This window comes from Martes martes, assembly GCF_963455335.1.
Source record: "Martes martes genome assembly, chromosome: X".
Taxonomy (NCBI): Eukaryota; Metazoa; Chordata; class Mammalia; order Carnivora; family Mustelidae; genus Martes; species Martes martes.
The window spans coordinates 43,196,924-43,216,088 of record NC_137897.1 but is presented as its reverse complement, the minus strand read 5'-3'; the positions used below and the strand labels follow the sequence as shown (position 1 = coordinate 43,216,088).

The 19,165-nt window shown below is 47.4% G+C and overlaps 1 protein-coding gene across 6 annotated transcripts in view; it reads left to right on the top strand.

Moving 5' to 3' along the window:
* The window catches only part of KDM5C (lysine demethylase 5C), a 32,438-nt gene extending 13,916 nt beyond the window's left edge, over nt 1-18,522 (top strand). For 2 of the 6 annotated variants that reach the window (XM_080831350.1, XM_080831351.1), the window contains exons 13-26: nt 6,151-6,270; nt 6,380-6,574; nt 10,759-10,940; nt 11,029-11,153; nt 11,282-11,429; nt 12,052-12,157; nt 12,806-13,164; nt 13,761-13,899; nt 14,346-14,525; nt 14,672-14,809; nt 14,997-15,596; nt 15,872-15,941; nt 16,083-16,282; nt 16,387-17,608. In XM_080831350.1, coding sequence (XP_080687476.1) covers nt 6,151-6,270; nt 6,380-6,574; nt 10,759-10,940; nt 11,029-11,153; nt 11,282-11,429; nt 12,052-12,157; nt 12,806-13,164; nt 13,761-13,899; nt 14,346-14,525; nt 14,672-14,809; nt 14,997-15,596; nt 15,872-15,941; nt 16,083-16,282; nt 16,387-16,752 — 2,928 coding nt within the window. In that variant the 3' untranslated portion in view covers nt 16,753-17,608. Of the gene's footprint in view, nt 1-6,150; nt 6,271-6,379; nt 6,575-10,758; nt 10,941-11,028; nt 11,154-11,281; nt 11,430-12,051; nt 12,158-12,805; nt 13,165-13,760; nt 13,900-14,345; nt 14,526-14,671; nt 14,810-14,996; nt 15,597-15,871; nt 15,951-16,082; nt 16,283-16,386; nt 17,609-17,641 lie in introns of those variants that run through there. The other 4 variants (XM_080831348.1, XM_080831349.1, XM_080831353.1 and 1 more) reach the window with 3 other exon arrangements.
* The last annotated feature ends 643 nt before the right edge of the window (nt 18,523-19,165 follow it).

Sequence of the window (19,165 nt, the reverse complement as noted above, 5' to 3'; positions counted from 1 at the left end):
CCTGGATGGTAATGTACCAGTTACAAATTCATACTGTTGTGAAAGAGGGTGAGAGTGAATAATGGGGGGGTAATTAGCCCAGTCTGACGTGTTCTGTATAGTAACCCTTCTGGGAGCAATGGGTAGGTTTTTTACTTATGTAACAGGTGGTAAGTTCTATGGTAGTAATTCTTTTGCAACATGTAAGTGTATCAAGTCAACATGTTGTACACTTTAAACTTACATAGTTATATGTCATATTTCAAGTTGGAGGAGGTACATAACCTCTTTTTAAAAAGTGCTAATATCCATCAACATTTAAAATAAAAAAAAGTTGAGGGGTGCCTGGGTGTTGCAGTCGTTAAGCATCTGCCTTCGGCTCAGGTCATAATCCCAGGACCCTGGGATCAAGCCCCACATCAGGTTCCTAGCTTAGCAGGAAGCCTGCTTCTCCTTCTCCCCATGCTTGTATTCCCTCTCTCACTGTGTCTCTCTCTGTCAAATAAATAAAATCTTTAAATAAATAAAGTTGAACCCAGAGTCCTAGATTGAACCTATTCTCCTAGTCTGTGGACTCCTCTCCCACTCCATAAAATGTTTCGTTGCTATACAGTCTGGCTTGCCTATAAGGGAATTTCTAGCATTAGCTGATCAGCCAGTTTTCTGGTGTGGATCTTAAGACAGCCTGATCAGTTCTGTAGGAACAGTAATTAGTACATCCTCCACCTGTGTTTTTTTTTTTTTTTTAAGATTTTATTTATTTATTAGAGAGAGAGAGAGAGAGAGAAAGAGAGCGAGCGCACAGGCAGGCAGAGTGGCAAGCAGAGGCAGAGAGTGAAGCAGGCTCCCCGCCGAGCAAGGAGCCCGGTGTGGGACTTGATCCCAGGACGCTGGGATCATGACCTGAGCCGAAGGCAGCCGCTTAACCGACTGAGCCACCCAGGCATCCCTCCACCTGTGTTTTGAGTCTTATTCCGTCCTGCTACTCCTCCCCACTTCCTCCAACTCCCCTCCCCCCATGTCCTCCCGCCGCTACCACTTTGGCTGCCCTGTCATTTAGTCTAATGGATAGGATGTGGCAGGTAATCACTACATACTGAATTAATGTCTCCTTGAGATCCCCAATCATCTGTACAGTAGGGCTTTGGACTAGGTCAGTAGTTCTCACCCACATTTCTTCTTGCCTTCAGCTTGTTTTGATACACTACATACCCTACGGTATTTTTTTTTAAAGATTTTATTTATTTATTTGACAGTCAGAAATCACAAGTAGGCAGAGAAGCAGGCAGAGAGAGGAGGAAGCAGGCTCCCTGCTGAGCAGAGAGCCCGACATGGGGCTCGATCCCAAGACCCTGGGATCACGACCCGAGCCGAAGGCAGAGGCTTCAACCCGCTGAGCCACCCAGGCGCCCCCTTACAGTATTTTTTATTGTATACTTTAGTGATACTTAACTAAGCATTGAGGGATCTAGGGAAATAGAGGAAGTGTATCCCACAGCAGTTCAGGCAGCCTTCCTCTACTGGAGGCAGTCGGGGCTAGGGTATCCTTTTCCCTCACTGCCTCACTCCGTTTAAGAACTACTGGACTCGAGAGGTAGAGGTGAGCAAGGGCCCTTAAACTTCTGCTCTTCATAAGTAGGTGTTGGGTCTGAGTTTTCCTCACATTCCTTTCTTCCTGACCCACAGCACAGCGTTAGTCCTTGCCTACAGTGTCAAGAAAAATTACAAGAGTGGAAGAGGATCCTTAAGGATTTAGGCAGCTAAGATACATAGCTGTTTAATTCTTCCTCTTTTTAAGAAAACTTTAATACAGATTTTTAAACATGTGCTCTTTGCTTCCACCTCCACAGCATTTGTCCTGCTCATGGCTCACCAGCTTTTCTGGCCAGCTGCTGCTTCACCCCTCACCCCCACCCCTGGCCTTGCCCCTCCTGTAGGTGGTTCCCACCAGCTCCAGGCTCTCTGGACTTGGCAGTATCCCTTCAATCCAAGGCATTTGATTTTCATATTCTCATGCTGGCAGGCTGTAGTTGGGCCAGCTGAAGCTCCCCAAGGAGCTATCTTTAGTCCACCCTCTCCCCCCTTCCCCTTGGGTGGAAGGCAGCCATTTCTTTTTATAGCTATATAGAGTAAGTATTATTTTCATTATAAAAGAAATCTGTTCCCTTTCCAGAAAATGGAAATTTAGAGTGGTCATCCCTATTTCTTCCACACTTCATTATGTTTCTGTTATTTTTCTACATGAATTTTGACGTAACAATAATCAGTGTATGGATGTTGTCATTTCTTTTTAAGTCTAAATGATCTAGAACAGCACTGTCCCGTTTGGGAGCCACTAGCCACATGTGGCTGCTGAGCACTTGAAACATGGCTAATCTCATCTGAAATGTCCTGAAAGTATAAAACACACGTTGGATGTCAAGGCTTAGTATGAAAATATCTCACTAATAATACTTTTATATACCACTTACACATTGAAATGGTAATATTGTAGATATATTAAAATATATTGAAATTAGTTTCACCTGTTTCTTTTTACTTGTTTAATGTGGCTACTAGAGTATTTAAAATATATATATGGCTCGTGTTATATTTCTATTGGATCACGCTGGTCTAGAATGATTTTTGCTTCCTTACTGTGAACTGTTTATAACCGTCTTAAAAAAAAAAAAAACCTGCAACTTTATTGCAGTATAATTTACATACCATAAAATTCACCCATTTTAAGTGCACACAGTTCATTGAATTTACAGTGTTGTGCTACCATCACCACAATCCAGTTTTAGAACATTTGTCACCCCAGAAAGATCCTTTGTGCCCTTTTGTAGTCAGTCTCCATTCCAATCCCTAGTCCCAGGCAACCACTCATCTGCCTTCTGTCTCTAGAGATTTCCCTTTTCTAGACAGTTCACATACACAGGATAATATGTAGTCTTTTGCATCAGACTTACTTCAGTTCGCATAATGTTTTCGAGGTTCATCCATGTTGTAGCATGTGTCAGAACTTTGTTCCTAAATTTATGGTGGAATACTACATTTTATGCAAGTACCACATTCTGTTTATCCATTCACCACTTGATGGACATTGGGTCATTTTTAATGACTGCAGAATGTAAGGAGAGCCTTTTTAGACAACTGCATAGGAAATAGTAAAGGGACATGGCCAAAGTGAGGGTGGAAGAGTTAGGAGCCTTAAATTCTGTTTCTGGCTCTGCTGCTTAAAGCTTCTCTGGGACTCAGCTTTTGCATCTATAAAATTAACTGGGTCTAGATCGTTCAGCAAGTATTGCTGCAACTCCCCCTCTGTGTACAAAGCCTCTGGCCAACACCTTGAAGACAAATAAACCGGTCCCTGCCTTTGGGTATGTGCAGTTGAGTGGAGAATAAAGGTGAGTAAATGTTAGAGGTGCTTCAAAAGGACAACAGACTGGGTCATTAGAAAGAGGGGGTCAGGAAAGCATTTGTAGAAGTGGTGATCCTTGAGGGCAGATAAGAGTTTGCCTGTTGGAGCCTTGGAGCCTTGGCTACATCATGTGGACATGGGGTTTCAAGTAAGGGGTTCTCAGCCATGGGCTTGCCGGTCAGATTTGCGTTTTTTGGAAGATCATTCTAGTGCTTAGTAATGAGAACCAGTTAAATAATCCAAGCAGAAATGCTGGTGTTGCCCCTAAGTAGGGATAGATTTGCAAAGAAGAAATGTATTGGAGGTGGGAACTGATGTATGACCTGAATAAATGTGGAGATGTATTCATGAATGGGCAGATTCAGTATTGTGAGGATGTTAATTCACTCCATAGTAATCTAGAATCCTCACAGAGGAATTGTTGGGTTGAAGGGTATAAACATTTTAGGTTCCTGATCTATATTAACAATTTGGTTTTCCAGAGAGTAGAATTTACTGGTATCATTGCCAGCACTGTACCTATTTCACTGTGTGTTCATCAGCACTGAATGTTCATCCTAAAAACCTTTGTGGGATTCCTCCTGTAGACTGCAAATTAAACATACACGTGGCTGCTTCCATTCCTTTCTGAAACTCCGCTCAAATGGCACATTTGAGGTTTTTTGGGGTTTTTTGTTTGTTCGTTATTTTAAGGTTTAAAAAATGACTAAAATGGAGAAAACGAGAGGATACAGTGATAAAATTCTTGAAGCTAGAAAATAGATGAGGTAACTGAGTCTTAGGCCAGTATTGAGACATCTGAGAACCAACCAACCTGATTAATACCTCAGAAATCCTCCAAATGTTCAGTAGTCAGTGACACCAGGCATTCTGGGAAGAACGATGGATGAAAATAAGGATTGGTTCATGTCTTTATAGGAAGCTATGAGGTCCCCTTCCACACTGGGCAGCTGGAAGTGTGACCATCCCTCACTAAAGAAAAAGACTTTACTTTTGAAGAGATTACAATAAAAGATCTCTGGACTGAGGTCTTCTAGGTACAGTTGAGGGTGGAGGTAATAGTGACAAAAGTAGGATTCATCATCGTGTACCTAGTGGATGCCAAGGTTCCCAGCTGTCTTCCACTTGGCTCTTAGAACACTGGCAGACAGATCTTCCTTCAGGCAAAAAATGAGAGAGTTTTCTCTGGAGAATATGAGTGGCCCAAAAAGAAAGACCCAGTGGCACTTCCAGATTACCCTACAGTGAAGCTCAGAGTTGACAGACTTCACCAGTATACTCGGAACTTCCATTCAGCTTTTCCATTTCTAACTCTTAAAGTTGACAGTCACAGATTAACAGCTGAGGAAACTCTAGAAAATAGAACCAACCAAACAAAGCAACTTGGATAAACAGGTTAGGCAGGCAGAGAAATAAACTTCAAAAAGGGAAAGAAACCTCATGAAGCTCTTCAGAGATAGCATATAGTGCAAACTGAAGTAAGAACAGGATACTATTTGAAAACATCCTGAGAACAAAAAAGAGCTCTTGGAAATTAAAACTGTGATAGTAAAAGGGGAAGAAAAAAGTTTAGAAGATAAATATTTAAGGAAATCTCTCAGAAAATAGAATAAAAAATAAAGATGGGGAAATGGTGAAGTTGAAAGTAGATTTTGTTCAGAAGGTTCAATATGCAAATAATGAGTTCTGAAAAGAGAATAGATGAAAACAAAGAAATTATTAATGAAATTAAGAAAATTTCTTGAACCAAAAGACTGAGTTTTCAGAGTCAAAGGGCCTATCTAGTACATGAATGAAAATAGATGCACACCAAGGTATAGCTGGTGAATTTTTAATTCAAAGCATTAGAAACCAGAATGGCTTAAGACTTTTCAAAAGTAGCACTAGAATCTAGAAGACTAGCACCATGCCTTCAAAAGTTTAGAATTCTACATGTTCAAATTATGAAGTACAAGAGTAGAGACAATTTTCAAAAAAAAAAAAAAAAAAGTTCTTTATACCACTTCCTGGGAAGCTATTGGAGAATGTGCTCAAGTATAGCCAAAGAGTAAACACCGAGAAAGAGGAAAACCTGGGTTCTAAGGAACAGGAGAGATCATCACGGGAGAGGGACGGTCTGGGGAAGACAGCTGGTTTGGGTTGGAACAGATCATAGGGCTCTGCTTCAGAAAGGTGAAAACTGACAGGCAAGAGCAGGGTTGGATGCTTGTCTTAAAGGTTGGGATTAAATTGCTAAGACATGTGCAGAAAACTAAGCAAACTGAGAAATTATAGGAGGCTATCTTTAAAGTCTAGAGGCAGGTTATTTAGGGTTGTTAAGGTAAATGCCAAAATAATCAGAAGAGGTGAAAGTGATTGGCTCTGGGGAGTGGAGAATGGCAGGGACTGCTGATTTTAAAACAAATCTTATAGACCATTTGGCTCTTAGAACTGCCTATGTGACTGATAAAAGTAATTATTAGTGAAAAAGTCATTGCCAGCTTAATGAAAAGTGGTATTTTAAATTTTATTAAAAAGTAAAAAAGTTGAGATGTTTTGATATGTACATTTCCTACTTTTGACTCAAATCTTCCTGTTGCTGCCAACATAAATCTCAACTTCGAGAGCCGAGGCCAGTGGTCCTTTCTTTTTAGAATTGGAGGGTCTGAGAATCTGTTGTCACACTGTTCCTTCAGGCTCTCCTTTGTCTCCTTAAGGATCCTGCTCTTAAATCAAGTTTCTCCCGACTCTGGAAAACCTATCTCAGTGACCTTGGCCTTCTTCCTCAGGTTGTCCGCACAAACCAGTGTGCAGGAGAATTCGTCATTACCTTCCCTCGTGCTTACCACAGTGGCTTCAACCAAGGCTACAACTTTGCAGAGGCTGTCAACTTTTGCACTGCTGACTGGGTGAGTCCGGCATGTGGTGGGCTGGCAGGGAAAAGCAGGAGGCTTGTGGAGAAGCTGAGGCACCACAGCCTTCAGACTTGGCCACACTCAGCCTTGAATCTGTCCACAGTTGCCGGCTGGGCGCCAGTGCATTGAGCACTATCGCCGGCTCCGAAGATACTGCGTCTTCTCCCATGAGGAGCTCATCTGTAAGATGGCTGCCTGCCCAGAGAAGCTGGACCTGAACCTGGCAGCAGCTGTGCATAAGGAAATGTTCATCATGGTGCAGGAGGAACGGCGTCTACGAAAGGCCCTGCTTGAGAAGGTAGGGTGGAAGGAAGAGGGCCCTGAATTAGGCATGCTATCCTGGCAAAAGTGGGGGAAGGAAGAAGTAGATGTAGCTTCTATTCTTGGGGTATAGTAAAAAGAACTAGATCCATCTGGATTGGAAATCACATTCCAGGGCTCCTGGGTGGCTCAGCTGGTTAAGGGTCTGACTTGTGCTCAGGTCATGATCCCTGGCTGGGATCAAGTCCCATGTTGGGTTTCCTGCTCAGCAGGGAGTGTGCTTGTCTCTTTCCCTCTGCTCCTCCCCCTGCTTGTGCTCTTTCTGGCTCATGCTCTCTCTCTCAAATAAATAAAATCTTTAAAAAAAAAAACAAAACATTCCATTCTCTGCTCTGCCATTTATCAACAACTATGAGCAAGTTAATTTACTTCACTGTCAGTATCCGTCTCTGAAAAATGGGGATTGTGATGTTTGTCTTTTGGGATAGTTGATAGATTAAAGATTATGTTTATTAAGTAACTGACACATAGCAAGTGCTGTTGTCACTGCTATTCGTCATTATTTAATTAACCCAACAGGACAGGCTGGCATATGAAACTACAACTGCTGATTTAGCTGGGTGGCCTTTTCAGGTTATTTAACCTCTGAAAGTCTCACTTTCCCACTCTGTAAAATGAGAATAAATACCTAACTTGCAAGGGAATTGTAAAGCTTGAGGAGGGTGATTTATGTCAATGCATTTATTAATTGGACTTGCATTTTAATAGCTGCTATTATTAGTAATACATGAAGAAAATGATTGAAATATGGAACATTTCTTAGGAAGTACCCATGTTATTACATTCAGATGATTCAGTAGTTCATACCAGGGTGATACTTCCAAATACAAGGCAGTTCTCCTTTATTTTATGTTATTTATTTATTTATTTTTTTTTTTAAAAGATTTTATTTATTTATTTGACAGAGATCACAGGTAGGCAGAGAAGCAGGCAGAGAGAGAGGAGGAAGCAGGCTCCCTGCTGAGCAGAGAGCCTGATGTGGGGCTCAATCCCAGGACCCTGGGATCATGACCTGAGCTGAAGGCAGAGGCTTTAACCCGCTGAGCCACCCAGGCGCCCGTATTTTATTTTTTTAAGGTAGTCCTCCTTTATTTTCTCATAAGCATGTGGTCAGTTGCGTTTATAGTTGAGTGGGACTGCTACTCATACAGTTCAGCTGCCTTCCTAAAGCCGCACACTTGCCCAATTAGGAAGTAACTTGGTAAGAGTCCTCTATAGTATTACAAAGGAATGCTGGTCCTGAGGGACCCCTTGATGCCCATTTAGGGTAACACTTTCTTATTTTAAAGCTCATTTATAACTTTCCCGTGAGTATGGCTATAAGGAGAATTTCAGCTGTGGTAATGTTGGAAGTTTATGGTGTTAGTTGGTAACCCCCTGGGCTTTCCCAGGCATCATTTTCTCTCTCTGTTCAGTGTTGTTATTAAATGACCCTGGGGTTGTTCCAGATTATAAGAAGGGAGTCAAAGCAAGGTGGGAAGACAAGGTATTCACATCCTGACATTGAGAAGTCTTTATACTTGGTTCTTACTTTAGAGAAGGATTCTGGACCCACCCCTCACAGTCTTAAAAATCTGTAAAAGGTGTGTGTGTGTATTTGAATAATTTTATAGGGAGAGTGCTCCTAGCTCACATCCAGTTCTCAGAGGAATCTGTGATCCAAAAATGCCTAGGGGCTGCATCTGAACTTAGAGCATTCTCTGGCTTTAAAGTCAAAATACACTGTATTCAGATTCTTATTTTGAGCAGGTTACAGACCCTCTCTCTGAGACTTAGTTTCCTCCTTAGTAAAATGGGATAGGCCTATGAAATAGGTATCCTTAATATGAAAATTAGAGCTAATAATAGTAAATATTTGGTTTCCCTGAACTTCTAACTGGTATATGGCCTTGACCAACATCTCTCCATTTCCCACACTCCCCAGCCCTTGAAAACTACCATGCTACTCTTGTTTCTGTGAGTTTGGCTTTTTTAGATTCCACATATAAGTGACATTTTATAGTCTTTTGTCTTTCTGTGTCTGACTTATTTAGTATAATGCTCTCAAGGTCCATCCATGTTGTTACAATTGGCAGTATTTCCTCCTTTCTCATGGCTGGATAAGAGTCCGTTGTATGTCTATACCGTGTCTTCTTGATCTATTCATCCACTGTTGGACTCTTGGGTTGTTTCTGTATCTTGGCTGTTGTGAAAAATGCTGCAGTGACCATGGGAGTGCAAGTACCTCTTTTGAGATTCTGATTTCATTTCCTTTGAATATATATCCAGAAGTAAGATTGCTAGATTATAGGGTAGTTCTATTTTGAATTTTTTTGAGGAACCTCCATACTGTTTTCCAGGTAGTGTTATCAATTTACATTCCCACCAACAGTGCATGAGGGTTCCTTTTGCTTCATATTCCTTGCTAACAGTTATTATCTCTTATCATTTTAGTAATAGCCATTCTGACAAGTGTAAGGTGATACTTTGATTTGCATTTCCCTGATGATGATGATCGTCACATTGAGCATCTTTTCATGTACCTCTTGGCCATTTGTATCTCTTTGGAAAATGTCTGTTCAGGTTCTCTGCCTATTTTTGATCAGATTGTCTGTGGGGGTTTTTTGCTATTGACGTTGGATGAGTTCCTTATATATTTTGGATATTAACCCTTTATCAAATAGATGGTTTACAAATAGTTCTCCCATTCCGTAGGTTTCCTTTTCATTTTGTTGATGATTTCTTTTGCTGTGCAGATGCTTTATAGCTTAATGTAGTCCCACTTATTTCTGCTTTTGTTGCTTGTGCTTTAGGTGTCCTATCCAAGAAGTCAGTGCCAACCAATGTCAAGGAACTTTACCACTATGTTTTCTTCTAGGAGCTTTGCAGTTTTAGGTATCATGTTTAAGTCTTTAATCAATTTCAAGTTCATTTTCACGAGTGGTATAAGGACCCACATTTGTTCTTCCACTCATCGTTACTCAGTTTTCTCAGTGCCACTTATTGAAGAGACTATCCTTTCCCTGTTGAGTATTTTTGGCTCTCTTACCAAGTGTTAGTTGACTGTATATGCAAGGGTTTATTTCTGGGGCTTAATTCTGTTCCACTGGTCTGTGTCATTTTTTATGCAAGTCCCATACTATTTTAATTTTTATAGCTTTGTAGTGTAGTTTGAAATCAGGAAGTATGATGCCTCCAGCTTTATTCTTCTTTCTCAAGATTGTTTTGGCTGTTAGGGGTCTTTGGTGATTCCACTTATTCTAAATATTACGATACTTTTCTAAGTCCTTAGTTGCTGTACCTTTATTAATCTTCATGACAACACAATGAAGATGGTGCCATTATCTCCCATTTTATAAGATGGGGAAATAGAAACCTAGAGAGGTGTAAATTTAATTTACTCCATGTCACACAGCTAGTAAATGGCAGAGTGGGATTTGTAAGTGTACAACAGACTCCTATCTGATGCAGAGGTTAGTTGTTACAGTCAGTATAGAACAAAAACTGTTAGTCAAGAATTTCCCTTTAAAAATCCCTAAAATTGGCCATAATCCATAGCACCATATTGTCTTTCAGTTACTTCAGCATAGCTGTCTTTTCCTCCATTTTTGGAACAGGATTCTTTTTCTTCATCTGAGTAACAGATGAAGTCATTGGCATAGGTTTGGAAGCCATGTTGTTGAAAAAAAATAGTATCTTTAAACACTGGACACAAGCACAGAGTTTTATTTCTGTGAGTTCTATATGTGCTTTGCAGTGTGTCCTGCCTGCCAAGCTGCCAGCGCAGTGCCTGGAACACGGTGGGTGCTGAGTGACTGCAAGCCAGCACAGCCTTGTTCACAGCCTTTCCCTTGGCCATTCCCACACAGTGCCACCTCTCTGGTGCCTTGGCCCACCACTTTCCTCATCTTCTCTCACCCTACAAGCCCTTTTTGCTGATATGAATCGTGCCTGATTTTTTTTTCCCTCTCAGCCCACACTGATCTTGCCCTGGTTCATCTGATTTCCCAGTTTCAAGAGCTTGAACTTCACAGAGGCAGTATATTCTGTGGAGTTTGCTCTCCAGAACTCTCAGCACAGATTGGAGTCTAACTAATGTGGGGCTCAGTTGTGGTAGAGATAGGGGCCTATCTGCAGCCCTGTTCTGGTTCAATATAATGCGCACGGGTTGAATGCCCGCAGGGCATCACGGAAGCTGAGCGAGAGGCTTTTGAGCTGCTCCCAGATGATGAGCGCCAGTGCATCAAGTGCAAGACCACGTGCTTCCTATCAGCCCTGGCCTGCTATGACTGCCCAGATGGCCTTGTCTGCCTTTCCCACATCAATGACCTCTGCAAGTGCTCCAGTAGCCGGCAGTACCTGCGGTGAGCAGGGGACCTACTGAGGGAAGTGGTCTGAGCAGGGGGCTGCGGAGCTGGGCCAGACGTGTGCTTCCCTGCCATCTTCTTCCAGGTATCGATACACCTTGGATGAGCTCCCTGCCATGCTGCATAAACTGAAGGTTCGGGCTGAATCCTTTGACACCTGGGCCAACAAAGTTCGAGTGGCCCTGGAGGTGGAGGATGGGCGGAAGCGCAGTGAGTGATGGGGGGACGGAGGGACTCCACAGGCAAGTTCTCTTCCCTTTTCTTCTGTACCCCCCCACCCCCTTCCTTGGCCTTTACTCAATACTGCCTACTCCTTGCTGCTTTCATTCTCTCTCCAGGCCTTGAAGAGCTGAGGGCGCTAGAGTCCGAGGCCCGTGAACGGAGGTTCCCGAACAGTGAGCTACTGCAGCGACTGAAGAACTGCCTGAGCGAGGCGGAGGCTTGCGTGTCCCGGGCTCTGGGACTTGTCAGCGGCCAAGAAGCTGGGTATGGCAGTGGGAAGTGGCAGGCTCAGATTCTGCCTGCTGAGGAGCCAGCATCTAGGGGAAGTGGACTCTGAGTGCCACTAGGCAGATGACGTCAGCAGGAAGCTGACAAGTATTGTGGTGCAAGGTGGCCTAAGAGGTGTTGGGAGGGCAAGGAGATCAGGCAACTAGGATGGAGAAGAGTGCTAAAAAAGCTAGAAAAGGTTCTCTTTATCAGTACCTGGAGATTTCTAGCGGGCTTAGGGATTTTGTGGGCAAAGAGGAGTTGTGGAAAGCTTAGGGACAAGAAGAGAAGCATCAGCCTGATCAGAGAGTTCAGAGTAGAGGATGAGTTGAAAAGTCCAGCTTCTGTTACCGTCATTTAATTTCTAAGCTACCCCCCACCCAATAATATATCCTATATTCCCCTCTTCTCATTCTTTGCTTTCATCACATGAATGTGTTGGTTTCTTACACACACACACACACACACACACACACCCAAAAATCTGGCCAGTTGGTGGGCACTGTGGAGTAGGAAAGATCAAGGTGGGCAGGTATGAGGAAAAGCATTGGGTCTGAGCACAGAGATGGAGGGAGGGGACTGGGTTTGGACCTGAAACCCCACATGTGAAACTCCATAGGCACCACGGGGCGGTTGGTCTACAGATGACCCTGGCTGAGCTCCGGGCCTTTCTGGACCAGATGAACAACCTGCCTTGTGCCATGCACCAGATTGGGGATGTCAAGGTGAGGAGGAGTGCACTCAGAGTGCTGATGAGGGTTCAGGGGGATTGGGAGACCTGAGCAGCAGGCCACTCTTGGCTTCCTTAAATGTTAAATGTTAGGGCAAGACAGGATGCGCCTGTGAGAGTAACAGGAGCTGGGAGGCAAGGAAGGCATAAGGGGCCGGTGATGCAAGTATGGGATGTGGAGTCAAGAGGTGGAGGTGTAAGAGGAGAAAGGAACAAGGATGTTTGTGGGCCTGGAAAGCTGAGTCAAGTTGAGGAAGGGAGAGGAGAGGTAGGACAAAGAGGGCAGTAGACAGCAGTGTGTGCGTAGGGGTTTGTGAGGAGGCCAAGCATAGCAGAGTGTTTTTAGGGCAGAGGGTCTCCTGGTGTATACATCAGAATGCTCTGGGAATTTAAACCATAGACCCCTGACCAAACCCTATTAAGACTCTCTAGAGGTGGGGCCCAGGAATCTGTGTTTTAACAAGTTCCCCAGGGTATTCTAACAGGCAGGGAACCTTAGGGCATGGCAGAGGAGAGCACAGTCCATGTTAGGCTCTCTTCCCAAATACTGGAGGGTAAGTAGGTAGGTGGGGCAAAGGTATTTGGTGGTGGGACCTCTGATGGGCCCAGCTGAGGAGTTTGTTCTTCCTCTGTATCCTGGTAGGGTATTCTGGAACAGGTGGAGGCCTACCAGGCTGAGGCCTGTGAGGCCCTGGCCTCACTGCCCTCCAGTCCAGGGCTCCTGCAGTCCCTGTTGGAGAGGGGGCAGCAGCTGGGGGTGGAGGTGCCTGAGGCCCAGCAGCTCCAGCGGCAGGTGGAACAGGCGCGATGGCTGGATGAGGTGAAACGCACGTTGGCCCCTTCAGCCCGAAGGGGCACCCTGGCTGTCATGCGTGGACTGTTGGTCGCGGGTGCTAGCGTGGCCCCTAGCCCTGCTGTCGATAAGGCCCGGGCTGAGCTGCAGGAGCTACTGACCATTGCTGAACGCTGGGAGGAGAAAGCCCACCTCTGCCTGGAGGCCAGGTAGGTCAACCGCCCTTCCACCTCTGCCCCAACCTTCACAGTTTAGTGGAAAAGCCGACAGTGATTCCCATGGGTGGCCTTGAGTACCAGACTCTGATGTTGGTGTATTGACTTTCTTCCCCTTTTTTTGTTCCCTAGCTTTTTTTTTTTTTTTTAACTCCATGCATACCTAGAGGCAGAAACAGGCTTACGGGGAAGCAGAGATGGACAGATACAGAGATGCATAGAGGACTAGCTCCACAGGCTAATGTGGGCACACGCACAGGAGCACAAGAACTAACAGGCAGATGGACAGATGTCGGGAAAAGCCACACACAGGGCAACCTGACAAACTACAGCACCAGATGAATATCACCAGTCGTGTACACAGTGCGAATAGGCTGGCAGACTGACAGACAAGCAGAGGCTATGGTGGAAGTTGGGTGGGTGCGTGCAGTCTGGAGCGGGCAGGACTGGCAGACCCCTGTAGGCAGAGTACTAGCAAGCAGGCCTAAGTGGCAGTTCAGGGGCCCCTGCTGATACATCCGGTGGTCAGGCCAGGCTGCTTGTTAGGCAGATCACTCGAGACTGAGGCCTCTTTTTTCCCCTGCCTTTAGGCAGAAGCATCCACCAGCCACGCTTGAGGCCATAATCCACGAGGCAGAAAACATCCCTGTTCACCTGCCCAACATCCAGGCTCTCAAGGAGGCTCTTGCTAAGGCCCGGGCCTGGATTGCTGATGTGGACGAGATCCAGGTAAGGACCTTGTTGCCCCCTGGCCCTCCACCCTAGAGCTTCAGTCCAGCCAGGAGAGTTGGCATATGTTGGGTTGTGCTGGGTTGGGTTGCCTAGAGAAGCAGGCACAGTACATTGAGAGGGAAAATGCTTGGCGGTAAGCCATGTGATGCGGGCTCGCAAGGCCAGCCTGAGGGTGGAGAGGTTGCGAAAGGGTCAGAATGGTAGAGGCGGGGGAGGGTGTAAGGGGCAGACCACAACAAAGTGATGAGTCTGATGGTCATGGGGACTCACTGGATTATCTGCGGGCTGACCCAGTGGGTGTGGGAATTGTAGGAGTGCTTCCCTTAGCACGATCCCTGTTCTGTTCTGTAAGTCTAGTGCCTCTTCCCAGCTCAGGGCCAGGCACAGAGAAACTTCGTAGATGATAGCAAGTTGACTTGAACTTTCTTTTGTTCCTGTCCCAGAATGGTGACCACTACCCCTGCTTGGATGACTTAGAGGGCCTGGTGGCTGTGGGCCGGGACCTACCCGTGGGGTTGGAGGAGCTGAGACAGCTAGAGCTGCAGGTACTGACAGCGCACTCCTGGAGGGAGAAGGCCTCCAAGACCTTCCTCAAGAAGAATTCTTGCTACACACTGCTGGAGGTGAGGCCTGGACCCTGATCCCCAGCCTCTCCTGCCTCCAGTCCTGCTGTTGTGAGATGGCTCAGAGGAGGATGTCGGGGTCGGGCAGTACTGGGAGTGGGAGGTAGGGGAAGCCTACTCATCTGCACCCTGTCTGCCTGCCTTAGGTGCTCTGCCCGTGTGCAGACGCCGGCTCCGACAGCACCAAGCGCAGCCGATGGATGGAGAAGGAGCTGGGCTTGTACAAATCGGACACGGAGCTGCTGGGACTGTCTGCACAGGACCTCAGGGACCCAGGCTCTGTGGTAAGGGGCTGGGGCCCACAGTGAGAGGAGAGCCTGGCAGTGATAAGTGTCGGAGGGGAGCAACCCTGGGCAGACTGCTTGCTCCCTGGGCCTCGCTTCTCCTGGTTTGGGAGTAGGGTGTTAACGGTGTCAGAGCAGGGAGGGGATAGGCTGCTGATCTCCTCTCCTGCTGTCCTGGGCATGCCAGATCGTGGCCTTCAAGGAGGGGGAACAGAAGGAGAAGGAGGGTATCCTGCAGCTGCGTCGCACCAACTCCACCAAGCCCAGTCCACTGGCGTCATCGGCCACAGCTTCCTCTGCAACCTCTGTCTGTGTGTGTGGGCAGGTGCCGGCTGGGGTGGGAGCTCTGCAGTGTGACCTGTGCCAGGACTGGTTCCATGGGCGATGTGTGTCGGTACCCCGCCTCCTCAGCTCCCCAAGGCCCAGTCCCACCTCCTCCCCACTGCTGGCCTGGTGGGAGTGGGACACCAAATTCTTGTGTCCGCTGTGCATGCGCTCACGGCGCCCGCGCCTGGAGACCATCCTGGCACTGCTGGTGGCCCTGCAGAGACTGCCTGTGCGGCTGCCTGAGGGCGAGGCCCTGCAGTGTCTCACAGAGAGGGCCATCAGCTGGCAAGGCCGCGCCAGGCAGGCTTTGGCCTCTGAGGATGTGACTGCTCTGTTGGGACGGCTGGCTGAGCTTCGCCAGCGGCTGCAGGCTGAACCCAAGCCTGAGGAGCCCCCTACCTACCCTTCAGCCCCTGCCTCTGACCCTCTCAGAGAAGGCAGTGGCAAGGATATGCCCAAGGTGAGCTGCCCGACCCAGCTCTTGCCCTCACATTCCTGTCTCCTAGCCCCTGCCCCCGTATAGGCTCCAGCCCCGTCTCTGCTCTCTGACTTTGATCTCTCTCAGCCTGGCCTCCCTGCCCCATTCTACATTCTGTCCGGATCCCCAGACTGCTCCCTGCCACAATCTTTGTCTGCTCTCCTCCTCCAGGAGGCGCAGCTTCCCAAGTCTGGGTTCAGTGGGGAATAGGACCTGGTTCTTCAGTTACCACCATCCGTCCTCGCTCTCCTTGGCAGGTCCCGGGCTTGCTGGAGAATGGAGACAGTGTGACTGGTCCTGAGAAGGTAGCCCCTGGGGAGGGCTCAGGTAAGAGAGGTAGGTCTAGGTGTGGGTAGGCTGTTTTTTGCATATCCCCAGTGACCCCTGTGCTCCTCGGCTCTGTGGTGGTGGTGGTGGGGATACAACCAGGAGCAGCTTCTAACCCAGCCTGTCCCTGCAACCCACCAGACCTGGAGCTGCTGTCCTCACTGTTGCCACAGTTAACTGGCCCCGCATTAGAGCTGCCTGAAGCAACCCGGGCCCCTCTGGAGGAGCTCATGTTAGAAGGGGACCTGCTTGAGGTGACCCTGGATGAAAACCACAGCATCTGGCAGCTACTGCGGGCTGGGCAGCCTCCAGACGTGGAGCGGATCCGCACACTTCTGGAGGTGAGGACAGGGATCATGGACAGGGCCAGGAGGTCAGGCCAAGGAGGCAGAGATCCCTGGCCTGACCACTGGCCCACACCTCTTTCTGCCTGTCTGATACACAGCTGGAGAAGGCAGAGCGCCATGGGAGCCGGGCACGGGGCCGGGCATTGGAGAGGCGGCGACGGCGGAAGGTGGATCGGGGTGGGGAGGGCGATGACCCAGCCCGAGAGGAGCTAGAGCCAAAGAGGGTACGGAGCTCAGGGCCAGAGGCCGAGGAGGCCCAGGAGGAGGAGGAGCTGGAGGAGGAGACTGGGGGTGAGGGCCCCCCCCAACCCCTGCCCACCACTGGCAGCCCCAGCACCCAGGAGAACGAGAATGGCTTGGAGCCGGCGCTAGGGGCCACTTCAGGCCCCTCGGCCCCTTTCTCTACTCTGACTCCTCGGCTGCATGTGCCCTGCCCACAGCAGCCACCTCAGCAACAGTTGTGACAGTGGCTGAGACTAGCACAGACCCCCAACAAAGACCCCCCCCTTGGCCTCAAGGATCCTCTTTCTGACCATCAAGCCTGCTTCTTGGGAGGTGGGCAAGAAGGGGGGATGGCCACCCCCCCCCCAAGCCCACCCCTGAGTCCCTTGACTTTTATATTCTGACTCCAAGGTATTGTTCAGACCTCAGCTCCTGGGGGCCGGCCCCTGGAGTCCCCCTCCCTGGTAGCCTCTAACCAGCATTCCCAGACACCTGAGGCAGATAGATGGATGGGCAGGTGGGCAGGGGGGTGGCTGGGGCTGGGCCAGCACCATTCCAGAGACAAGGCCAGTGCGAATGCAAACTGGGGGAAACTCCTCTCCCTTCTCTCCCCAGTTCTGGCCCTGGCCAGGCCATGCTACACTAACCTCACCTCCTTCTCCCTCTCACTCTTTCTCCTCCTTCCCCTTTCCTGCCTCCCCACCCCACCCACTTTCTATCCCCTTCCCTCTCCTCCCCTCCCCTCCCCCCCCTTCCCCTGACTGTTCACCCAGGAGGAGGAAACTTCACATAGCTGTGCTCACAGTTTTTATTTTAAATGAATTTGGTTGGGGAGCTGAGCTGGCTCCCTGTGATCTGAAGAAAGCTTTTGGTGCTTGTCCTCACAACCACCTTGACATTCTCTCCCTGTCCTGCCCTGTCTCCTTTCCTCCTCCTGGGTTCATGTTGTAATAAAAGAAGATTGTTGGTGTGTAATTAATTTGTTCAAAAAGAAAAAAAAAAGCAAAACAAGAAACTTGGTTCCAACTGAAGCCTATTTTAATTTTATTTTATTATTTTCCTCTTGTTAGAAATAAAACCCTTAGCAACATTTTTTTGAAATATGTTTCTGAAGTGCATTTCTCTTTGAAGGGGGAGAACAGTGCCTCCATCACCTGTCAGCGGAGCAGCTGCAGTGCTGGCGGGAGCACTAGGGCTGAAGTCTGGGAGCTCTGGGTTCTGAAAACAAGTTCCACCGGGTTCTCCTTACCTGTGGGCAAGACATCCTGAGTCTCCCCCTACCCCATCCCAAGACCAGTTTCCCCATCTCCCAACAGGTGGGCCTGACACCTCTCACCTAAACTCCTGCCACAGTCCCCTCCAACCTTATGCCCTCCAGTCCATCTTCCTCAAGCCCCCCAGAGGAATTTTTGGTTTTGGCTTTATTGAGATATAATTTATACATCGTAAAGTTTACCTGTTTTAAATGTAAAATCCAGTGATTTAGAGCGATGTTTCTAAAGTACAGATCTGATCATGTCACTGTTGCTGCTTAAAACCATCCATGATGCTTTATTGCCCTTAAGATCAAGGTTATATTTATAATCTCATTCTTTCTGGAATGCTTTCCTGTCCAACCCATATGCCATGTTCAGGGATGCTTCCCTGACTTTTCTTTACCCTAAAGGGTTTCTTCTGCCCCTGTGAATGGAGACTAAAGCTCAGATGTGTGGTCATTTGCAGCCCAAGTTCACTTTTACAGCTTTATTGTGATATAATTTATACATCGTACAGTTTACCCACTTAAAGTATACAATTCAGTGGCTTTTAGTATATTCTAGTTGTGCAACTGTCACTGCAAAAGATTTTAGAATGTTTTTTCATCATTCCAAAATGAAACCACACTCCTTAGGCATTACCCCTGTCCCCCCCATCCCCCTGTCCCCCACCCCCCTGGCCCTTCAACCCTAGGCTACTACTAATCTATATGGATTTGCCTATTTTGGACATTTTATATAAATGGAATCATACAATTTGTGATCCTTTGTGACTGTGTTCTTTCACTTAGTGTAATGGTTTCAAGCTGAGTTTGCTTTTAAATGTAGATATGAATGGTTCCTTTATATTGGACAGAGTCCCCCCCCCCTTTTCTGGGCCCCAGAGTTTTGTTTTGCTTTTCAGATTTCATTTATTTAGAGAGAGAATGAGTGTGTGTGTGTGTGTGTGAGTGAGAGAGCCGGAGAGAGGGGCAGAGGGAGAGAGAGTCTCAAGCAGACTCCCCACTGAGTGCAGAGCTCAACCTGGGGCTTGATCTAACGACCCTGAGCATGACCTGATCAGAAACCGAGTTGGATGCTCAACCAACTGAGCCACCCAGCACCCCCAGAGTCATGAAAATGAGGGTGTTGGACGAGATCAGGGACTGTCACTAGTCCACCCTTTCTCATCATGGGTGCTCTCTCAGTGGGTTCATTTGGTTCCATTTCTCCCCCTTCCGAGATTTCCAGTTGATAAGAACCTAGTGATGAGTGAGAAAGCCCACCCTCTTCTGGTAGCTTTGATTGGTGGGAGGGACTGGCTCAGCCCTGCTCCAGTCTTCTGGTCAGGAGGCCTGGGCTGTACAAGTTAAGGGGAAGCAGAAGCCAGTGGACACCTGGGTCCTGGACCCAGTTCAAC